General features: G+C 38.5%; 2 protein-coding genes across 2 annotated transcripts; one reads left to right on the top strand and one right to left on the bottom strand.

Moving 5' to 3' along the window:
• Positions 1-90: 90 nt before the first annotated feature.
• On the top strand, positions 91-3,315 carry LOC140922028 (proteasome assembly chaperone 3-like). The gene is made up of 4 exons (XM_073372059.1): positions 91-185; positions 422-523; positions 1,712-1,801; positions 2,143-3,315. Exons 1-4 carry the CDS (start codon positions 156-158, stop codon positions 2,290-2,292), a joined length of 372 nt encoding a protein of 123 aa, XP_073228160.1. The 5' UTR covers positions 91-155; the 3' UTR covers positions 2,293-3,315.
• A 116-nt stretch (positions 3,316-3,431) lies between these two features.
• Positions 3,432-19,603, bottom strand: LOC140921775 (cell cycle checkpoint protein RAD17-like). The gene is made up of 20 exons (XM_073371777.1): positions 19,510-19,603; positions 18,540-18,754; positions 18,204-18,321; positions 17,465-17,541; positions 16,708-16,782; positions 16,022-16,154; positions 15,318-15,469; positions 14,758-14,810; positions 10,361-10,486; positions 10,147-10,216; positions 9,932-10,043; positions 9,446-9,685; positions 8,317-8,399; positions 7,780-7,872; positions 7,585-7,638; positions 7,239-7,373; positions 7,030-7,069; positions 6,069-6,149; positions 5,321-5,378; positions 3,432-4,361 (listed from the first exon to the last, which is right to left on the bottom strand). Exons 1-20 carry the CDS (start codon positions 19,601-19,603, stop codon positions 4,163-4,165), a joined length of 2,208 nt encoding a protein of 735 aa, XP_073227878.1. The 3' UTR covers positions 3,432-4,162.
• Between the last annotated feature and the right edge of the window lie 658 nt (positions 19,604-20,261).

Below are 20,261 nucleotides of genomic sequence, written 5' to 3'. Positions count from 1 at the left end.
ATTTAAAATTATTAAATACAACACGAAAAAATAAAAAACAGGACGCGACTCTCAAAAATATTGCCGAGTGCATGTGGCTTTCTGCAAGGAATAGTCCTCTCCTACCCCTCCCTAGAAAAACTAGGATCTCCCAGCTGTCTTTAGTAGATTCCAATATGGCCGCTCGCTCAGTACAGACTCGTCAGGTAAGTGTGTATGACAACAAAATAAAGGCTTAGATTATACTTTGTTAGATAAATTCAGCTAACTTTTCCATTAGCAGCCATCCAAGAGGCCAACAGACACCTTTTTGTGCAATTGTGTCCGAAATTCTATTCAAAAGCAAACTTGGAATTAGACCGATGGTCTGTATCATTATTAGCGTAATTTTCGAAAACTCTTTTTGACTGATTGATTGATCGAATTTGTGCTTAATTTCTAGGCTGCGGTCATTTTAGATGGGATCCACACAGAAGTTATATGTTGCTGTTATCAAGACAGAATTTTTGTGATTGTTTCTCAATTTGAGAAGATTGGCACTTTGGTAAGACATAAACAAGCACTGCTTGATCCACATTGCCCCTAAAGGTGGTGTGTGTGGGGAAGGGGGAATTCACATATGAAAGAGACGTGGGTGCTTGTCAAATAATTAGAATTAAACCAGCTAGAGGATGACCAATCTGGGTGCAGTTCAGGCTTTACTTGACCAGTAAAGGAGGCCTATCCAGAGAGAATAGCTAACATTTGATGAACATGCTACCAGGGTTTCCCTGTAAAATGACATGTTATTGCCTAGATCTGGTAGAGCTTCTGATTGGTTGAAAATTTGCTTCATTCAATCTGATGCAGATCTGAGTGGTAACACATCATCAGTACGGAATTTTTGTGCTACTTCCTCAGTTATCATTTCGCAGTGAAACCAGTAGCCTGCGAAAACAGCCGTTCCTCCTTGCTCTTCACTGCTGGGGCGTTTTGTGCAGAGGAACATCTTTGTCTCAGCAACAGAAATTCTATACTGATGACATAAAACCTGCCCGGAATCCAGTCAGACACGCTGATAGGGAGACGATGTAGTTACACTGTTTTAGCTACTGTTTACGAATGACAGACAAAAGACAAAAGGCCACAAAGGTCAAATGTAAGCAATGGATCTCTAACAAAACAGTCAGTACTCGTGGAATATAGTCTTGTCTAGAAGAAGCCTTTGAGTTTTGCTGGAGCTTATTAGCAAATGAACACAACACTTTACCAAAATCAACCAGGAGAAACGTAAAATTAAACAAATTTGCATTTGGAACCCCATGACTACCGGATTTATAATGTTAACATTGATTTACATCATCAGTATAGAATTTCTGCCACTGAGTCACAGACGTTCCTCTGCATGAAATGTCCCCATTGGCGAAGAGCGAGGAGAAGGGGCTGTTTTCGCAGGCTATGAAACCAGTGGTGGTGTCATAAAATGTGGACTAAAGGAGACTAAATTCCTACACAGTATCATGCCATTTTTGTTTTTTTGAATAGATACTTCCTTTATGCACAACCCTAAGCGATACCTTTTATATGAGTAAAAATATTGGCTTTCTGTCTAGAACTCTTTTAGTGTGACCACAATCTGCAATTTCTACCCCTAAGTGAGACAACAAGCATTATCGCGGGCCACATTACACATTCTTATTGTGACTAAACTGGATATGATTCTCTTTCATAGAGCAGTTCTTTTTGTTCACAGATAAGTGTAAATAAACTGTCCAGCACCAAAGATGCTTCAGCCACAGGGATGCAAACATTCAGCACTAAAACACTTATAGGGATTGATGAGGTATGTATTATATTTTCCTTTTTGAAAAATAAAGGTTATCAGTAAAAAGCTGTAATAATAATTTTGAGGTTGTGTTGTAGACAATACTCCACGGATGTGATTGGTTGTAATGGGTTTAGTCTTGGGTTGGGAGCACACTGCTGGGACTGTAGAATCCTTCACCTATATATCAGACAAATTTCAGCGGAATTTTGGGAGCCCTCATCCCTTTGCAGTGGAAGAGAGTGAGAACCTTCTTCCTCTCTGTAACTCCACGGTCAAGCATGAGAGAATGCTGGGAAAGTTTGAACACAACTTAGGGTTGTGATTTTGTCTCAGTGCTGGTATGATTTATCTTTCAGGAAATCTGGCATGTTTATGCCAAGCAGATAGCAAAGCTGATCAGTGAGAGCTCCAATAAGCCAGTTCTTCTTGGTATTGCCCTCAAGAAACATTCACCACAGATTTTACAGCAGATTCTACATCTTCTGCAAGCAAACAGAGTTTGGTGAAACTTTTCTGTGAATACTTCAAAGGCAAATTAACTAAATATAAGAAAATCATAGCTGAATTAACCCTCAATCAGTGAATTATTTGAATTATTTTCAGTTTTTGTCAAACATCAAGTAATAAAACCATTCCTGAAATTTCTCTTGGGAAATGTCAAAATAGAATAAAAAACATGCCAATGCTGAACACAGACTGAGGCAAATGGTTGATTGACCTGCCAGGCAAAAAATTTTTCTCTAATGCACATGACAAGACCATTGTTAACAGGCAGCTACGAGCTGTGACAAAATGACACTCAACCAATCCAAACTTTAGAATAAAACAATTACTCATTACAAATGATAATAATATATATTTTCTTTTTTAATTCTGACAACTCTTATGCAAAGTAAGAAAAATGCAGATTTTGTAAAAATATTTTTTGTTATTAATTACTCAACAAATTCACATATATAATGATGGATGTCATTGTGGATCTTTGTTAGTGCATGATATTTTACAAAAAGCATTAGTTTTGTACAAAATACTTTCTTATTCTATTCACTCCTCTTTGTATTTACAGTTAGAGAAAGATGTTATAATACCTTGGTTTTAGCTAACAACAGAAAACGTCAATAAATACATGTAGTCTATGTCATCAATTTGTTTTAGTACATAAACACAACATGCTCTAAACAGCAATGTTAGCCCAGGGAATGAAAGGCAACCATGAAACTAAAACCAAGAAAGCCATTTCCCCAGAAGGGGGGTGGAGGCAGGGTGGGGGGTACTCCAAAATTTCAAGTGACGAGGATGATTGAAGGCCTTTTAAGGGTGTGAAATTTTTGATTCCAGAATTTTTTGAGTAGGAAAATTTGGCAAGTATTTTTTGGGTGGCTTGATTTAAGTAGGGATTTTTTTCAGGGATTCAAAACAATCTAAATACTCGTGGTAGTGCCCGCATATCCCAGCCGCAAACACAAACATTCAATGTCTAATATATTTTTGGGGTTATTTCATTTAACCTTTTCTGGAGAATTTTAAGGCTTGGAAATTTGGCAAAGGAGTCTTAGGGGTTAATTTTTGGTCCAGGTATTTTTTTGGGTTTTGTTGAAAGGCCTAGGGATATATATATATAATTTTTTTTTTTTTTGGGGGGGGGGGGGGGTTGATTTTTGCCCCCTTCAATAATCCCCATCACGTGAAATCTGAAGTACCAAAGGGGCTATTTCTTATGGCTTACTTTCAATAATTGGTACAGTTATGTGAAATGATCTTTGATCACCATCATTATCATTCAGAAGGGAAAGCTTGTTGCAAGAATTTTTACATTTTTATGAAGGAACCAAATATTAAAAATGTAATACACTAACAACAATGAACAACTTTAGTACCATAACATACTCTTTAGAATACTACAGCTCTATTAGAAGGTTCTCTCAGTACTGTACAATGGTTTCAGTGGAAAGTATCTTAGACAGATGCTGAGTAATATTTGCATATTATCACACGAGAGTTCTTTAGATAAAGCAAGGATACTCTCCAAGAAAAGTCACAGAGGACCCAATTTCTTGTAGCTTTGTAATCACAGGGGCCCAGTAGTTAAGTTCTATACTTTAGTAAAGCACATTTTGCCAGTCACCTGAAGGCAATTGTAAGTAGCCTCAGAACCCTTGGCCCTTTTGAAGCATAGCACCTACAAGCCTTTAACACAAACATAATTACAATTTGTATAAGCAAATCCAACCTACTGTCACTTGGTTAATATGCTTTTTTTTTGACGATTAGTTTGCTAGGCTTATCAAAACATCACAAAGGCAAAGTTGACAGTCTATGAAAATCTTCCTTTAACCAATCAACAAGTTGTCACTGTTGTAATACACAGCAATTACTTCAATCATCATCAAAGTCTTCTATGCTATCATCTTCATCTTCAGGCACATCAAGGGTCACTTGTGAATCACCCTCCTCAGCCCCAACCTTTGTCGTTCTTTGCTGAATGGCCCCTTTCGGCTGTGAACTTGGGATCCCATCATCATCCTCACTTTCAGCTCCGCAGTCTTTTTCATCCAAGGTGTCTGAAACATTACCTCTGCAAAATCCAGTAAAAATAACATAGATGATTCTAGATGTTACTGTACTCAATGAATGTTTGGGGGGAGGTGTGCTGCCAACTCCTTCAAACCCTGGCCCTGTGTAAAACCAAACGTTACTTGTTTCACTCCCCTATGACAGTAAAAGAGACCTTAATTCAATGGACACTGATTCATTTTCTTTGGCATACAGAATTTCAGTCAGCAAATCACTTTAATTTTTAAACCTATCATCATGCAGGGTTGTCAAAAGTAGCTGGCTGCTGGCCAAACTCACCGCCTATGACGGATTTACTTTAGAAACGTTTAATAAAATTAAAAAATTCCCACTATTTTTTACAATAATTCTCATAACTAGCCTGAATTTCATCCGATTACTTCGAGTCGTTATTACTCCCTCAGTTGAGAGGAGAAAACGACTCGAAGCAATCGGATGAATTTCAGGCTATCTCATAACTTTCTTTTTATGATGTGAGGATATTGTTAGGAGAAAATTAATGTTGGTCAGTGTTGGGAGGGAAGCACCACCACCAAGATGGCCCAGGTTTAAATTATGGAGGCAATAATGCCACTTTTGGGTTGAGTTGATCATTGGTTCTCATCCTCGTTCCAGTAGGCCCTTTGCAGCTAGCCATTCAGGTGGTACAAAACCGCCCTGCTGGAGAGCACAAGTCGCACTGGGACAAGACAAACAAAGAAAATTACCATTTCAGATTATGTATGTCTTTTGTTTGTCTTGTCCCAGTGCGACTTTTGCTCTCCAGCGTAGCAGTTTTGAACCATGTTAATGGCTAGCTGCAAAGGGCCTATTAGGGGCTTTCGTCCAGGTGCACTAGTGTGCTCCCTCCTCGACACCAACATTTCCAAATTCCAATTTGATTCAGAATGCTGAACTGTGAAAGTGCTACACCAAATCTTTATTTATTTATTGAATATTTTATGTACTTATAAAGCTCACCTGAAAGGGGACTTAGATTTCGTGAAATTGCTAATAACTTGAAGGAAAGAAATCTGTCCTAAAATAAACAAAAAAAGGACATATTTGTTTTAACCCATTCGCTCCTAGAGATTTTGCCAAAAAACGCGTTTTAAAGCTAGTCGAGTGGTTTTCTGGTCACTGTCGTGCTATAAAGAGCTAAAACTTACCACAAACCGGTTTACAGGTCATACACTTAATGGCCTTCTGATCCAGATGTAAAATATCAGCTTGCGAAGTTCGGGCATGCGTAGAAAGCAAAATTTCGAGAGTGGGACACAGCAGTCTTGACTTTTACTTTTCGCTTTCTCTCCTCCCCTCTTTTTTCGCTTTTCTTGCCTCATTTTTTTTTCTCTTGCTGGGCATTTAGTAGGCTTCATTTTGGTGGGAATAGTTTTTAGGAAAGCTTTTAGGATCTTAGGATTAGGTGAAAGGAAAGGTAGGTGGGTAATGGAACAAGATTTTCATGGAGATTTTCAGGTCAATGTTACATGGTTTTTTGCCTCTTTCTCCGGTGTCCTTGACTGAATTGTGCTCATTCTGGTATGGTTTGAAAGATCTCTTCACTCTGCACAAGTTAGCGGACAAAGTTGTCCTTGACCATTAAAACTGATGACGTCACAAAGGGTAGAAATGACGTGGATCCGCACGGGCGGTTACGGGGCGAATGGGTTAAATATCAAATTAACATTAGATATGTGTGTAAAAATATTTGTAAGTAATTACTTACCAGGAGTTCTGAGTGGCACATCAGTAATGGCTAAATATGGAAGAATCTCTGTCTGAAGAACTGTGGATGGCCAGTGGTAACCTAAAAAGGCAAAACACAGTAAAGGCTTTTTTCATTGCCTGAGCCATTAATATATTGGTGGACAAGGGTAGATAACTGGATTGAAATGTTTAGGTGAAGGTTAATACTCCAAATCCTGTGTCCTTGAGTGGTGTGAAGTGCTAGGCATTTGGCAGACTCCCCCCCATTTGTGGTTAGAGGATTTGGGCAAAGAGGAAGGTGCTGCGTGAGGTGGGGGCACTTTAAAAAAAATAAGATGTGAAGCTTGATGAACAGATCCCAGTGGGGGGGGGGGGGGGGGGGGGGCGGGGGAAGGGATCCTGGAACCCTTAATCTACATCAGACTGTGTTAAACTGTAATTTTGGGCCAACTAAACCCATACCACTGATCAGTTTCCCATAAAATGTAATGATACCCTATTCTATTCCAGACCAGGGAATGTGTCTTATATTGTTTTAATTACCATATCCAAGATTGAACAGCGTAAATGATATCCCTACACTTCTAGTCTCCTCCTCCCAAGGAGACACGCTGTAGAGGCTAAAGCGTGAGGCATCACGACAGTACAGTGGGAAATGCTGACATTACAGGTAGGTGTTTGTGCTACTTTGTTACCAACTACATCTCCATAAGGTGATGAAAAGTGTGTTTACACAACAGAAAAACATGGTCTGGACCAGTTGAGGCCTTAGGTGCCCATGGCCCAGTGGAAACTCCGATATTTCTTTCCAAAATTTGTCGGTATTGTACTAAGTTTTGGAGGGCCCTTACCACATTTTTCTGTAGTGTAAATGCACCCAAAGACACCCTTGATTTTTTTACTTGACAGTATGCGCCCCATTTCAAAGCTCAAGAAAAGAAACATGCTGAAAAATTCTGGTAAATATATTTTGGTTTTACCTCTAAACAAATCCCTTGCAGTGTTCTTACTATCACGCATCTAAAATTAAATCAAAGACAAGATAAAAAGTAATATTGATCCCCCTCTACTATGATTTTCATTTTGTTCACTTTGAACGATTTTTCTACAATTTTGCCATGGCTTTACATGGACTTCAAAAGAGACAATAACATGCATTTCTGTGGTGTTGATAGTTAAGTAAGGTTACCTTTTTGCTTATTTCAAACCACTGTGGTTTGTGAAGTGGTCTCCATCCTCTCCCTACCCCACTGGTTTTGCTTTTGTTAAATATTAACCCTCGTGCCACCAGACACGAGCTGTATTCCCTCATTGATGACTGATGCTGTGATGAAATGAAAAAAAAAAGATAAAAAAATATTAATTAGCCAATAAATAAATGCCCAAGGCAGTCATTTTCAATTATTTATTGATAACATTTAAAAAAAAAAAGTTTTAATCAAATGTCGTCAGGTTTGGGGAGATAGCTGGGAGGCAGGGAGTTTGTTTGGGGATGGAGAGGGGTGGGGTACTAGGTAAAGTCTGAAGAACATTACCATCCATTCCTTCGTCATGAAGTCTGCACCACTGAAATGTTCACAAACACTTGCCTGAAAAGAAAACAAGGAAAACAGAAGTGCCTTTCTACCATTATCAGTAGTTAGGTAATGTCACAATAAGTGTCAAGAATAACACTCCATTGACAAAGAAAAGCAAGTGTCTTGTATACGACTGTATAAGTTTGCACCTACCAGATCATCCATATCAGAAAAAAATTCCAAATAATTTTGGTGAAGGTACAGATTAAACATGTCACTTGTAAGATGAGTCCTCTCCAAAATGTCCTGGATTGAGCAAAAGAAAAATTAACTTCAAACAAACAAGTTGAACAAAGTAGGTGTTAAACCTTTGTTAAAGCCCCAATGTCAACATACAAATTCTCGACACTGACCTCGATCAATAGATTTCTTTAAAGATCAATATAGAAAACTTCCTCCCCTAATTAGGTGATCAATTCGTCAATTCTCAAAACCTTTTCTGTAGATTATGCATAGAAATTGTGGAAGAAATCTAATGTTGGTTGCTCTTGGGACTTACAGGGTTAAAAGAGATGTTAACTAAATACTGGTACAATAAAAGTTTAAAGCTTGCGTCATCAGTTAGCAAGTGCAAACTCCCTGCATTAGATATGTCTTAGGTACATCAGTTTTTATTTTATGGATTGTTCCAATAAATATTTATAGCCCACCCAAATTGACACTAGGGACAATTTTATATTACTTTCAAACCTCGGGAGAGAATGTCAAGAGGTTTCTTGCATGGTATGATAAGTTTGAGGGAAGCAGGGATGCATCAGACAGTGCTGGATCTCCTACAGGAAAAGAAGAAAAAATCAAAATTGACACTACAGGTAGATTGATCTTGGATTATTAAAAACGTTGAGTTTGCAATTGTTTCTAAACGATTTTGTTCAAGCTTAGATGACTCAGGATATTACTATTTACAGAAGGGCATACGAACATCAACTGCTTAACGTATAATATGCACCTCAAATTTTTAAATAAGTTACCGCTAAAAAAAGTGTGTACATAATACATGAGTAACTGTCGGGAAAGTTCATAACAAAGTTTTAAACAGCAGTTTTCGTGAGTTGTACAAGTGAATAGAGTTATCCAGAGTTAAAATCATTACAAACAGATGAGCTTGGGAATTGGCACTTTAAAGGTTAGCTGGGTGCCAAATGCCATAAGCTGCAGGGAGGTATCCATGGCAACCCCTGGAATGCAGGGAATTACCCAATCATAATAGCCACATCTTAGTTGACCAGTGTAGTGACAGGTGCCAAGTAACCTTAGTTAGTGTAAAGGGGCTCATGGCTGAGTTGGAGGATCATCTGCCATGAGAGATACTTGGGTTAGTTCATGCTGGCTATCCTCTGTTAGGGACCCCTAGATACACCATGCACCCAACCTCAATAAGGCATGTCATGCAGTTGTTCACTGTACATTATTTTAAGACATGACTTTCTTTGTAATGTGTTATGTTGAACGAAACATTAAACCCAAGAGCACTCCGGCCATTTACAAAGCATCAACTTGTTGTAATTTAAAACCTGGAATACATGATTGTACTTTTAAAGGTATTTTTTTCTCAAGAATCATCTTGTACCGCCTCATTTTTTTCGTTTTTCATGAAGAATTTAGGGTTGACGATACTTTAAACATAAATGCATGGAGCTCTTTTAAGCAGATGTCATGTACCACAAAAACAAAATGCAAGGTACCAGCATACCAAGGGGTGGGTTCAGGGGGTTTCAAACTACCCTCTTTCTCTCTATATAAATTGCGCATTTTTAAAGCCTCTTTTGCCCTTGCAAAACATTTGGAGGCATGTCCCTATTAAATACAAAACACTCACTTTTACAATATAAGATTTTTCCTAAGGCTCTGAACAAGAACAATGCTGTGTCTCGACCACCAATGGGTGTGACTGTGTCTGACTCTACAGTACTCTCCGTGTGTCCATAAACCAGACACTTTGTTTCCTGACTGGACTTGCTTGGTTTTTCAGTTTTTGACTTTTTTGACTTTGAATTGTTTTGTTTGCTTTCATCTTTTCTTCCTGGTTTGAACTTCTTCGTTGAACTATATGATTTATCTGTCAAGGTTGAAATAATATGAACTTAAACTTAGGTTACAATGATACAAACTCATACTTTGACTGAGCATTCATCAACATGCACCTCATCAAGAAAATCTAAATTGGATAAGTCACTTTTACATGGTTCAACAATAACAATCTTGTATCCAGACAGTTTACAATCTTTGCTTTATTCTCAAAAGTCTAGGGAATTTACAAAGTGCAGTTAAATAAAAATAATATTATAATAAAGGTTTCTCTCACCTTTTAAACAGGAAAACTGAAGTCCATTTATGGCAGTTCTGATGTCTCCTCCACTATTCTGAGCCAACAGATCAATTGTTTCCTTGCTTGGAGGCAAGAATGTTGATTTATTCTGCACAAGCAAATCATGAAAAGTAACTTTAAAATTAACACGTCCTCAGTTGTGAAAACTCAACTTTAAAATCTGACTTCAAATATACTGTACTAAAATGTACCTGCTGAGATTCTAGTGATGCTATTCTGTTCAGAGTCTTCACCAAGCTGGTGTGTGCAACAGGATTGAAACTGAAAAGTTCCAAAAAAACTCGAACTTGTGAGATATTAAGATCATTTTAAAAACAATTGACACAAATCAGAAGTATCAAACCAGTAAAAATTTGAGCTCTCATACCACTGGGTGAATCAAGCAAGCTGACAGGACAAAAATACCTGATATTGTGAATTCCCAGTTTATACTGAACATCTTTAGGAAGTAGCTTATGCACATTAGAGTCACCATGATGGCTGTCTGAGATAATGAACACAACAGGGCTTCGACCTGTCTGTTGGTAGGTGCTGTAAGTTGAAAATATGAAAACAATAAACAAGTGTCCCTAAAAGTCACAATGGCATCTGAAGTTTATAGACAGCTGTTTCCTTATCATCAGCCCCAATGAATATAAATATCCAGAGGTAGAGGATCACAAATGTCCAGTGCTGGCCACAAGATCCCTACTTTCCTTTTTCATCCTTAGTTCCACACTTCTCAAAGGTGTGGAAGTGTGGAAAAGTCTGACAAAGTAAGGATATTGTCGCACTTTTCTCACAGGCACTAATCCCTTGTAATTCTTTACTTAGTTCCACACTTCTCAGAGGTGTGGAAGTTTGGAAAAGTCTGACAAAGTCAGGATAATATCACACTTTTCGGCCAGTCATGAACCTTTTGTCATTCTTTACTTAGTTCCACACTTCTCAGAGGTGTGGAAGTTTGGAAAAGTCTGCCAAAGTAAGGATATTGTCGCACTTTTCCCCCAGTCATGAACCCTTTGTCATTCTTTACTTAGTTCCACACTTCTCAGAGGTCTGGAAGTGTGGAAAAGTCCGACAAAGTAAGGATATTGTCGCACTTTTCCCCCAGTCATGAACCCTTTGTCATTCTTTACTTAGTTCCACACTTCTCAGAGGTCTGGAAGTGTGGAAAAGTCTGACAAAGTAAGGATAATGTGACACTTTTCCCCAGTCATGAACCCTTTGTCATTCTTTACTTAGTTCCACACTTCTCAGAGGTCTGGAAGTGTGGAAAAGTCTGACAAAGTAAGGATAATGTGACACTTTTCCCCAGTCATGAACCCTTTGTCATTCTTTACTTAGTTCCACACTTCTCAGAGGTCTGGAAGTGTGGAAAAGTCTGACAAAGTAAGGATAATGTGACACTTTTCCCCAGTCACGAACCCTTTGTCATTCTTTACTTAGTTCCACACTTCTCAGAGGTCTGGAAGTGTGGAAAAGTCTGACAAAGTAAGGATAATGTGACACTTTTCCCCAGTCACGAACCCTTTGTCATTCTTTACTTAGTTCCACACTTCTCAGAGGTCTGGAAGTGTGGAAAAGTCTGACAAAGTAAGGATAATGTGACACTTTTCCCCAGTCATGAACCCTTTGTCATTCTTTACTTAGTTCCACACTTCTTAGAGGTCTGGAAGTGTGGAAAAGTCTGACAAAGTAAGGATATTGTCGCACTTTTCCCCCTGTTAAGAACCCCTTGTCATTCTTTACTTAGCTCTACACTTCTCAGAGGTGTGGAAGTGTGGAAAAGTCCGACAAAGTAAGGATAATATCACACTTTTCCCCAGTCATGAACCCTTTTTCATTCTTTACTTAGTTCCACACTTCTCAGAGGTGTGGAAGTGTGGAAAAGTCCTACAAAGTAAGGATAATGTGACACTTTTCCCCAGTCATGAACCCTTTGTCATTCTTTACTTAGCTCTACACTTCTCAGAGGTGTGGAAGTGTGGAAAAGTCCAACAAAGTAAGGATAATGTGACACTTTTCCCCAGTCATGAACCCTTTGTCATTCTTTACTTAGTTCCACACTTCTTAGAGGTCTGGAAGTGTGGAAAAGTCTGACAAAGTAAGGATATTGTCGCACTTTTCCCCCTGTTAAGAACCCCTTGTCATTCTTTACTTAGTTCTACACTTCTCAGAGGTGTGGAAGTGTGGAAAAGTCTGACAAAGTCAGGATAATGTCACACTTTTCCCCTGGTCATTCGAAACCCCTGTCATTCTTTATTTAGTTCTACACTTCTCAGAGGTGTGGAAGTATGAAATAGTCTGACAGAGTCAGGATATTGTCACATTGTGCAAAAATATGCGAAGATTCGCGGTAATGCGTTATTGTTAAACTGAGAAAATGGTTGAAAAATGTGTGGTTTTTGGGACTTTCCCCCCAGTCACGAATCCCTTGACATTCTTTACTTAGTTACACTCCTATGTATGAAATGAGAATAAAGCGCAGTGGGAGTATTTGTTGGTTTTATTCCTTCAACTCATTTTACATCTTTTTAAATGCTATTTTAAGTTTAGACAAAAATTTTATGACTAGAAGATATTAGCCTTGTTTCACTGCCATCTGTTTGAATACCCGACCATAAAACAAGCTTACGTTTTCTCTGTCACGAAGTCCCCGTCAGTCCTTTATCTTCGTCTATTTCAACGGAAACCTCAACAACGTCATCTAATCTATGGATTTTTATGTTTGAAATTTTTCATCTTAATGTGCCATATATGAGACGTCTTATTCTGGGTTTTTCTCCTTCCTATAGATCTATTCGGCTGACTCAATGTCGTACCCAATTCAAACCCTTTGGGTATAAAACGTTTTGTTTTAGGAATTTCCATATCATTTAAATGTGAATGCCACATTATAACGCAAATACAATACACTAAGAATCTTAACCCCGGGAGCTTTCAATTGGGTACAACAGTCAGGTCTCTTAAGATCGTGACACCGCTAAAAATAGGTAGTAAAGAATGCAGAGTATGCACGTTCTATCTTCCTCGCTTTAAGATCAACTTGATAAAGTTTATAAATGCTCAAATCAATTGTTATTGTTCTATTCCTTCATCAGGTTCATGACCTAAATTGGTCTAAAAATATACAGCATTCTGTATAAAGTAATAATTGTGACTTATCGGCCTAGAGTAGCTACCTGCAGATCTCTCTGTGGAAAAGGGGGATCACTGTTTGGGTGCGTGTTATAGGGTCGGCAATATTTATGTTATCTCTACGGCACGTGACAATACTAAAATATTTGCATGGTCCACCCTCCTCTTCGTCTTTAGAGAGTCACCCTTAGGTGAATTCTTTTTCGCGGTTTCTTGGCCTCGAGCCGCTCACCTCCGAGCGTGGTGTTGCTTCTTTTTCATAATTTATGTCCAGCATTTATATAACCTTAGAGAAGAGGAAAAACTGCGAAACAGTGGATATATGGCGAATATATGGTGAATTTGAACCCGTACTGATAAGGAACAAAGCTTGGTTGGAGATCGGATTTCTTAACTTTAAGTTTCTTTCAACAGCTGGCATTGAAACAATGGTTATATCTGCTATTCAAAATAAAAATAGTTCTTGAGGAAAAATGTAAGAAACCATACAGGAATAAAACCAAGCGCTGATAAAGCGCACTGAGCTTCTCGTGACTCAGGGAAAGTGAGACAATATCCTTACTTTGTCGGACTATTCCACACTTCCACACCTCCGAGAAGTGTGGAACTAAGTAAAGAATGACAAGGGGTTCTTAACAGGGGGAAAGTGCGACAATATCCTTACTTTGTCAGACTATTCCACAGTTCCACACCTCTGAGAAGTGTGGAACAAGGTAAAGAATGACAAAGGGTTCATTACTGGGGGAAAAGTGCGACAATATCCTTACTTTGTCGGACTATTCCACACTTCCACACCTCTGAGAAGTGTAGAACTAAGTAAAGAATGACAAGGGGTTCATGACTGGGGGAAAAGTGCAACAATATCCTTACTTTGTCGGACTATTCCACACTTCCAGACCTCTGGGAAGTGTAGAACTAAGTAAAGAATGACAAAGGGTTCATGACTGGGGGAAAAGTGCGACAATATCCTTACTTTGGCAGACTTTTCCACACTTCCAGACCTCTGGGAAGTGTAGAACTAAGTAAAGAATGACAAAGGGTTCATGACTGGGGGAAAAGTGCGACAATATCCTTACTTTGGCAGACTTTTCCACACTTCCACACCTCTGGGAAGTGTAGAACTAAGTAAAGAATGACAAAGGGTTCATGACTGGGGGAAAAGTGCGACAATATCCTTACTTTGTCGGACTATTCCACACTTCCAGACCTCTGAGAAGTGTAGAACTAAGTAAAGAATGACAAGGGGTTCATGACTGGGGGAAAAGTGCGACAATATCCTTACTTTGTCGGACTACTCCACACTTCCACACCTCTGAGAAGTGTGGAACTAAGTAAGGAGTGAAGAAACTCTGGATTTCATGGCCAGGGCTGGACATGGCTCTAGAGGATTCCCAACAATGAGACAATAGAGCAGTGGACAGGTACCACAATAGCCCATCATGATCAGGAGAACTTTTAACGAAAACAAATTTTACAAAGGTTTGAAATCCACAGCCTCTATGATGCACCACTTACTAGCAATCATTATGACAAAGGATAAACTACCCCTATCATAACTTTTGTTAACCCTTGTGCTCATTTGTATTTGCCTTTGAACTTACGGACATGAGAGCTAGTATTCAAACATTATCAGAGACTGTCATCAGTAAAACAGTAAGCTAAAGTAATGTATACGCAAGTACCTTAAAACCTCATGCAGCCTTGAGACCTCTCTGAAAAAAATATTTGGAAGATCCTGAAAATAAAGAAAGATTGTTTTCATACACACAGTCCTGTGGCTCTGTATTAAGCCACAAGGCCTAGGGCAACCCTATATGCAAAAGGCTTCCGAGGAAGAGCGTGCGGGGGTAGTTCCAACATTATGTAAGTGATATTATAGGTATGCCCAGCCCTAAGGGGATGCTCTTTGATGCCAATGAGTCTGAAATTGCTGGCAGTGTTTCTATTTTGTCTGGGATCAGCTTGTAGAATTGATACAGGTCTGAAATAGCTGGAGTGGGAAAAAATCACAGATTTTGGTCTGAGATACAGTAAGGGTTTCAGGAGGTATGCCACCACCCCCCCCCCCCCCCCCCACTCAAAATTTCTCAAGAGTACCTCCCTGTGATAGACTAATGGTCAGCATGTTTGAAATCTAGAGTTGCCTACACTTTATGATAAAATAAAGGGATATCATGCTTGCCTAATTCTGTTAAAAATATACTATACGAGTTTACTAGATAACAGTTTGTCCTTACAGTACCTCTACTAAAATAATTTTCTTGACGGCAGTGAGATTTTCATTTCCACCAAATATTGATAGGGTGGGATACTTGTTAGCTCTTAGAATAAAATCTTCAAACTGCTTTACTTGGGACTGCCTGTTTTCTCTCCAGTTAGAGAACCCACTCTCTGCTAAAATGCACAAAAATAAATGATTATCGAAGAGGCTCTGCTTGCGCTGGTGTATCCTGCAAATTTTATTTGATCCTGTCTTTCCATAGTGGGAAATTTGACCATTTTGGCTTAACAGGTGCAGCAGTGTTTGTAATAATCTTTACAGCAGAAGTGTGCATGAGCAGGGCAAGACACTGCAGTGATTGGCTCTTTCAGAGACAAGACGTAATGCCAGGAAGGGGGGACTCCCATATAAAAAGGGGGAAGGTTCGTCATCTCGTTAAAGGGTACAAATAAATATGGCAGAGTATGGTATCAGTGAGAGTGAGATATTGCCCAGGGCTGTGTGTGGGGAAATGAAGAAAGTTAAAGAATAATAAAAGAAAATAGCAAGCAATGACAATGTCTTTATCACAGTACTGATGAAAATTGCCATTTTCATACTTCTTTTTAATGGATGTCTATTTTACAGTGGCATCTTAAGTTTTACGGGCTAAATAAAAGTTGTGCCATGTACATATTGGTTTCACTAAGGGCTAAGGACAAACAGGAAACAGCCAACTAAGTTACCTTCATTAAATGTATCAGTGACAGGATTAATCCATTCCTGGAGTTCAAGTCCCAGTTCACTAGCTAACACATGGACAGTTGCAGTTTTGCCTGCTCCAGCTGGTCCAGTCAGGAGTAACAAGGCACTGGAATGCTAGAACAAAACAAGACGATTTTAAGGTGTTAAGTCCGGTGGCACTGTTGGCAAGGGTTCTGTGGGCTATTGGTTGGCTTTGTTACAGTGGCAGTAGTTAATGATTGCCCAGCAAGAAAATCTACTTTTCTAGGGCTAGGAAAAGTGAACGGGACTTTTTTCTGTTCCCTCTTTGCAGGGTTATCAAAAGTAGCCAGCTGCCAGCGAAAATTGCCGCCTACTTGGCCTTTTTTTGCTGATGGTGTTTTTTAAATAAAATATCCCTGGACTGGTTAAGAAACATCTTGTGAAAGCTATAGCAAGTGTTTATGTGTCACTTACAGTTAAATTTAATTCCTAAACTCGGTAATTCACCTTATAACTCACTTCAGATTTTTTGGTAATTTTGGACAGAAAATAGCCTGGAGAGTGCAGAAAACAGCTTTTCAGAGCATCTAAATACTTTGACAACTAAGCCGTCTTCTTCAAACCATTCTGACAACCCTGCTCTTTGGTATACAGTAATAATAATATTCCTTAACTATTACGTTGAAAAGTTTTATTATCTACTCACCTTTTTAAATGTCAAATGATCAAGAAGCCAGCTACGCACCTCAGCTACCTTTTTCTTATGAACAATAAGTTCAGCCTGAAAGAAATTAAACTAGATGTTGTGGTTTAAGAAGAAAAATTAAACTTAAAAACGTCACTTTACATTCGATGTATCACACATCATTAGTAATCAAGAGTGAGAAATGCTGATTTTCAAAGTTGTTTAAAGAGCTGAAGTTTGAATAATGCGCAAATACAATCTAATTTATTCAAACTTCAGCTCTTTAAACAACTTTGAATCTTAACATTTCTCACTCTTGATTACTAATGATGTGTGATACATTGAAATGTTGAGTAATATTTTTGAGTTAATTTTTCTTGTTAAATGCTTGAACAAGTAACTGACTATTAGATGTTGTGTTCAACTAGAATATCCATTTTTATTGATGCTGAATTATCTGTATATCCTATACCAGCGACTTAGATATAGATTTGAATTTTTCAGGGCACTTGTACTTTCAGGGTATGTACAGATTTTTGGATCCAAAATTCAGGACTTTTCCCAGACTTTTTCCAAAACAATAGTTTCATTTTCCAGACTCACAGTTATCAAATACTTATATGTTTTCCAGACTTTTTCCAGGTCTGGAAAATTGCTGGGCAAATTTCAAGAATTTTTTAAGAATTCAGGACTCTGTATGAACCCTGACTTTTCCCTATACATGTACATGCATGTATATAACAAATCATATGGAGTGATAGGGTTAAGTCTACTGTACCTCTGATTTCGGCCTATACTTGTCCAACCAAAGATCTTCCTCTTTTTTGACCTTTCTCTGAACAGGCTGGCTGTAACCTGCTCAATTAAAAGAGTGAATGTAACACGGGGATAACTCTTGTTATTATTCATTCAAAATATTTCCCCGATTCTGATTGGCTAAAAGCACATGTTTCATTCACCGTAACCAGTTACTGATGACCAAATTTGGAAGAACGCAGCCTTCTACAGGTTAATGAACCGTTAACCAAGAAGACCTGGGGACGAGGTTGAGTTGTTTTGGTTGTGAAAACAAAAATGGCCGTCTACAGCTGGAACTAGGCGAAGTGATAGTTAAAAACATCGCAAAAACAGCAAGAAGAGAACTCAGAGGGCAACATCTGCTATTTCGAGAATATTTGCAGAGCTGGACAAACCTAAATGTACACTATCGAAGATGAACTGAACATCAATGGATCGATGGGGGTAAGCATGTTTTAGCTATGTTTTTACCCTAGGAATTATTTTGAATGAATACTAAAACAATAAGGAATTCGGCTTTCGTATCATATGAAGAATTATAGAGATCTCGGAGGGTGTTATTCGCCTCAGCCTATGGCCTCGACGGATAACACCCTCCTCGATCTACATAATTCTTCATAACTAGATGCTCAGCCTCATTCATTAACTGTTAATTAAGAACAACTCAGCTAACATACAATGGTGACGTGACTGACTACAAGAGGATGCCATTCATTTACCTGCATTAAAAGAGGAGTCAAGGCTACCTTGCAATTGCCTTGATTTCTTGGGCTTGCCTTGTGAAACTAAAGTTTCACCAAAACCTCCAAAAGATGATGAGATCCATGCACTATGTTTCTGAAAAAGATGTTAGCACATAATAGTTTTCAATCAAGAGCACAGTCCAGGATTAGATCATCAGAGACTTACACCACGGACCGAGATGACAAGAATGTAGATTGCAAGCAAAGTGAAATACTGTCCAAGGATCAAACAAACAGTGACAAAAGCAAGGTGTTCTACGACTCCTTCACCACTACCATAATATGTCTTCTAAAATATAGTGCTGTTGTTACCTTTGGTCCAGCAAGTGAGGTATTTGTTCCTTTGCTTTTTCCAGTGTGTAATTTCTTCCAAGACAAATTTACTTCTTTATGATTACCTCCTAGATGTGGTTGTGTCTTTGAAGAGCTAAGGGCATAGTCAAGTAATAAGTCTACTAAGTGTGATGCAGTCAAATGAACCTCATTGAGAACAAAATATGGTATAAATGATGACAATGACAGCAGGCCTTAGGAAACCATAAAATTGACAGCAACCATAATGTCTCCAGCAAAGTGTTTGTTCAGGTTCCTTCAGATGTAAAGAGAGGATATGACACGATGGCGCAAAGATATGAATTTTATTTTCGAGTGGCAAAACAATACTTTGTGAACAAGCGCAGTGTTTTTGCCACGAGAAAATAAAATTCATATCTTCAAGCCGCCATGTAATGTTCTTTTTATTATATAGACAAAAAGGCATCGATAAAATAATAGAGGCAAATGACCAAAATTACCTAATCGATAAACTCACGTGTGAGATAATGGAAAATAAACCACTCGGGTCCCAGATGTAGTTTTTATGAATTCTACGAGTGGTATATTTTCCAGTAAAACACTCGCGTCTATATAATAATATATAATAATTGTCTATTCCAACTTGCTCCATTTCTCAATAACCCTGTTGCTTTTTGGACAGTCACGTTCTCATTTCAGAAAAGTAACTGTAGGCTTAAAACTCCTGGTATTTTTTTTCAAGGAGCCTGTAGTCCATGCTATCACACAAGCAGTAATGGCACAGCAATAATCTAAGAATTCCTTGAGAAAGTTTTGCATGTGTGACCATTACAGTTGCCAAACTACATGTATCACTCTCCTTTTAAACAACTGGCTAACACTGTTACCAAGACTTGGGAAAAAATCTAATGAAGCCAGCAGCCTAATGCAGGTCCCTGAGCAATCCTAGTAGCAGAGCCTTTCCTTTCCTTGCTTGATTTCTGTGTACCTGGGAAAGACTCCGCATGAATTGAGCAAGATCTTTTTTGAGCATGTGCTGCTTGTTGCTGTGATGTAGCTTCAAATCCAGGCCTAATAGCCATGTGCTTGGCATAGCCAGAAATCAATAAGTGGATGCTTGCACTAAGAAAACCAGTTTGATGGGAGAAAACAAGATAGATTTGTCCAGAAGTTTGGATTTTAGGGACTCAGGCAGACCCTACTTCTCCCCTCCCGCAAAAGACAAAAGAAGGCTATCATCACAAGGAGGTTGTGTGCCTTCTTTAAATTTTATTCCTTTTGGTAAAGACTAAACACAAAATGCTCTGAAAGCAAATTGAAGCTTATAGTGAATTAATGCCAAAACAAATAAAACATGGTGCCTTTACTCTTGTTTTGAAAATCTCGTGGTCGTTAACGTTTCAATTCAAAGATTAAGATCAGAAATATTTGCACAGCTACATGTAGCTAAAGGATACAAAAAAGTTAACATACCCTTGTGATGAACTACATGGTTCAGGTTCGAATGACAATTTCTTTGATTCGTCACCATTCAATAAGATGCTGCCTTTGTGCTGCTTGTTCTAAAACGATGAAAAGTGATACAGTACCACGTTTGCACCTAAAGTACATGTGCAGACTCTATAATGTACAAAAGCTTTAACTCAAGTTCAGGGTACATTAAGCTGAGAAATCAAAGGGGGAGGGAGCACTGAGGACCAGAAACAATTAATAGTCTTTCATACCATTGCAAGCAAACAT

The sequence above is a fragment of the Porites lutea genome, chromosome 12, assembly GCF_958299795.1.
Source record: "Porites lutea chromosome 12, jaPorLute2.1, whole genome shotgun sequence".
Classification (NCBI taxonomy): Eukaryota; Metazoa; Cnidaria; class Anthozoa; order Scleractinia; family Poritidae; genus Porites; species Porites lutea.
The sequence above is the reverse complement of the archived record's forward strand: the minus strand, read 5'-3'. Positions and strand labels throughout refer to the sequence as shown.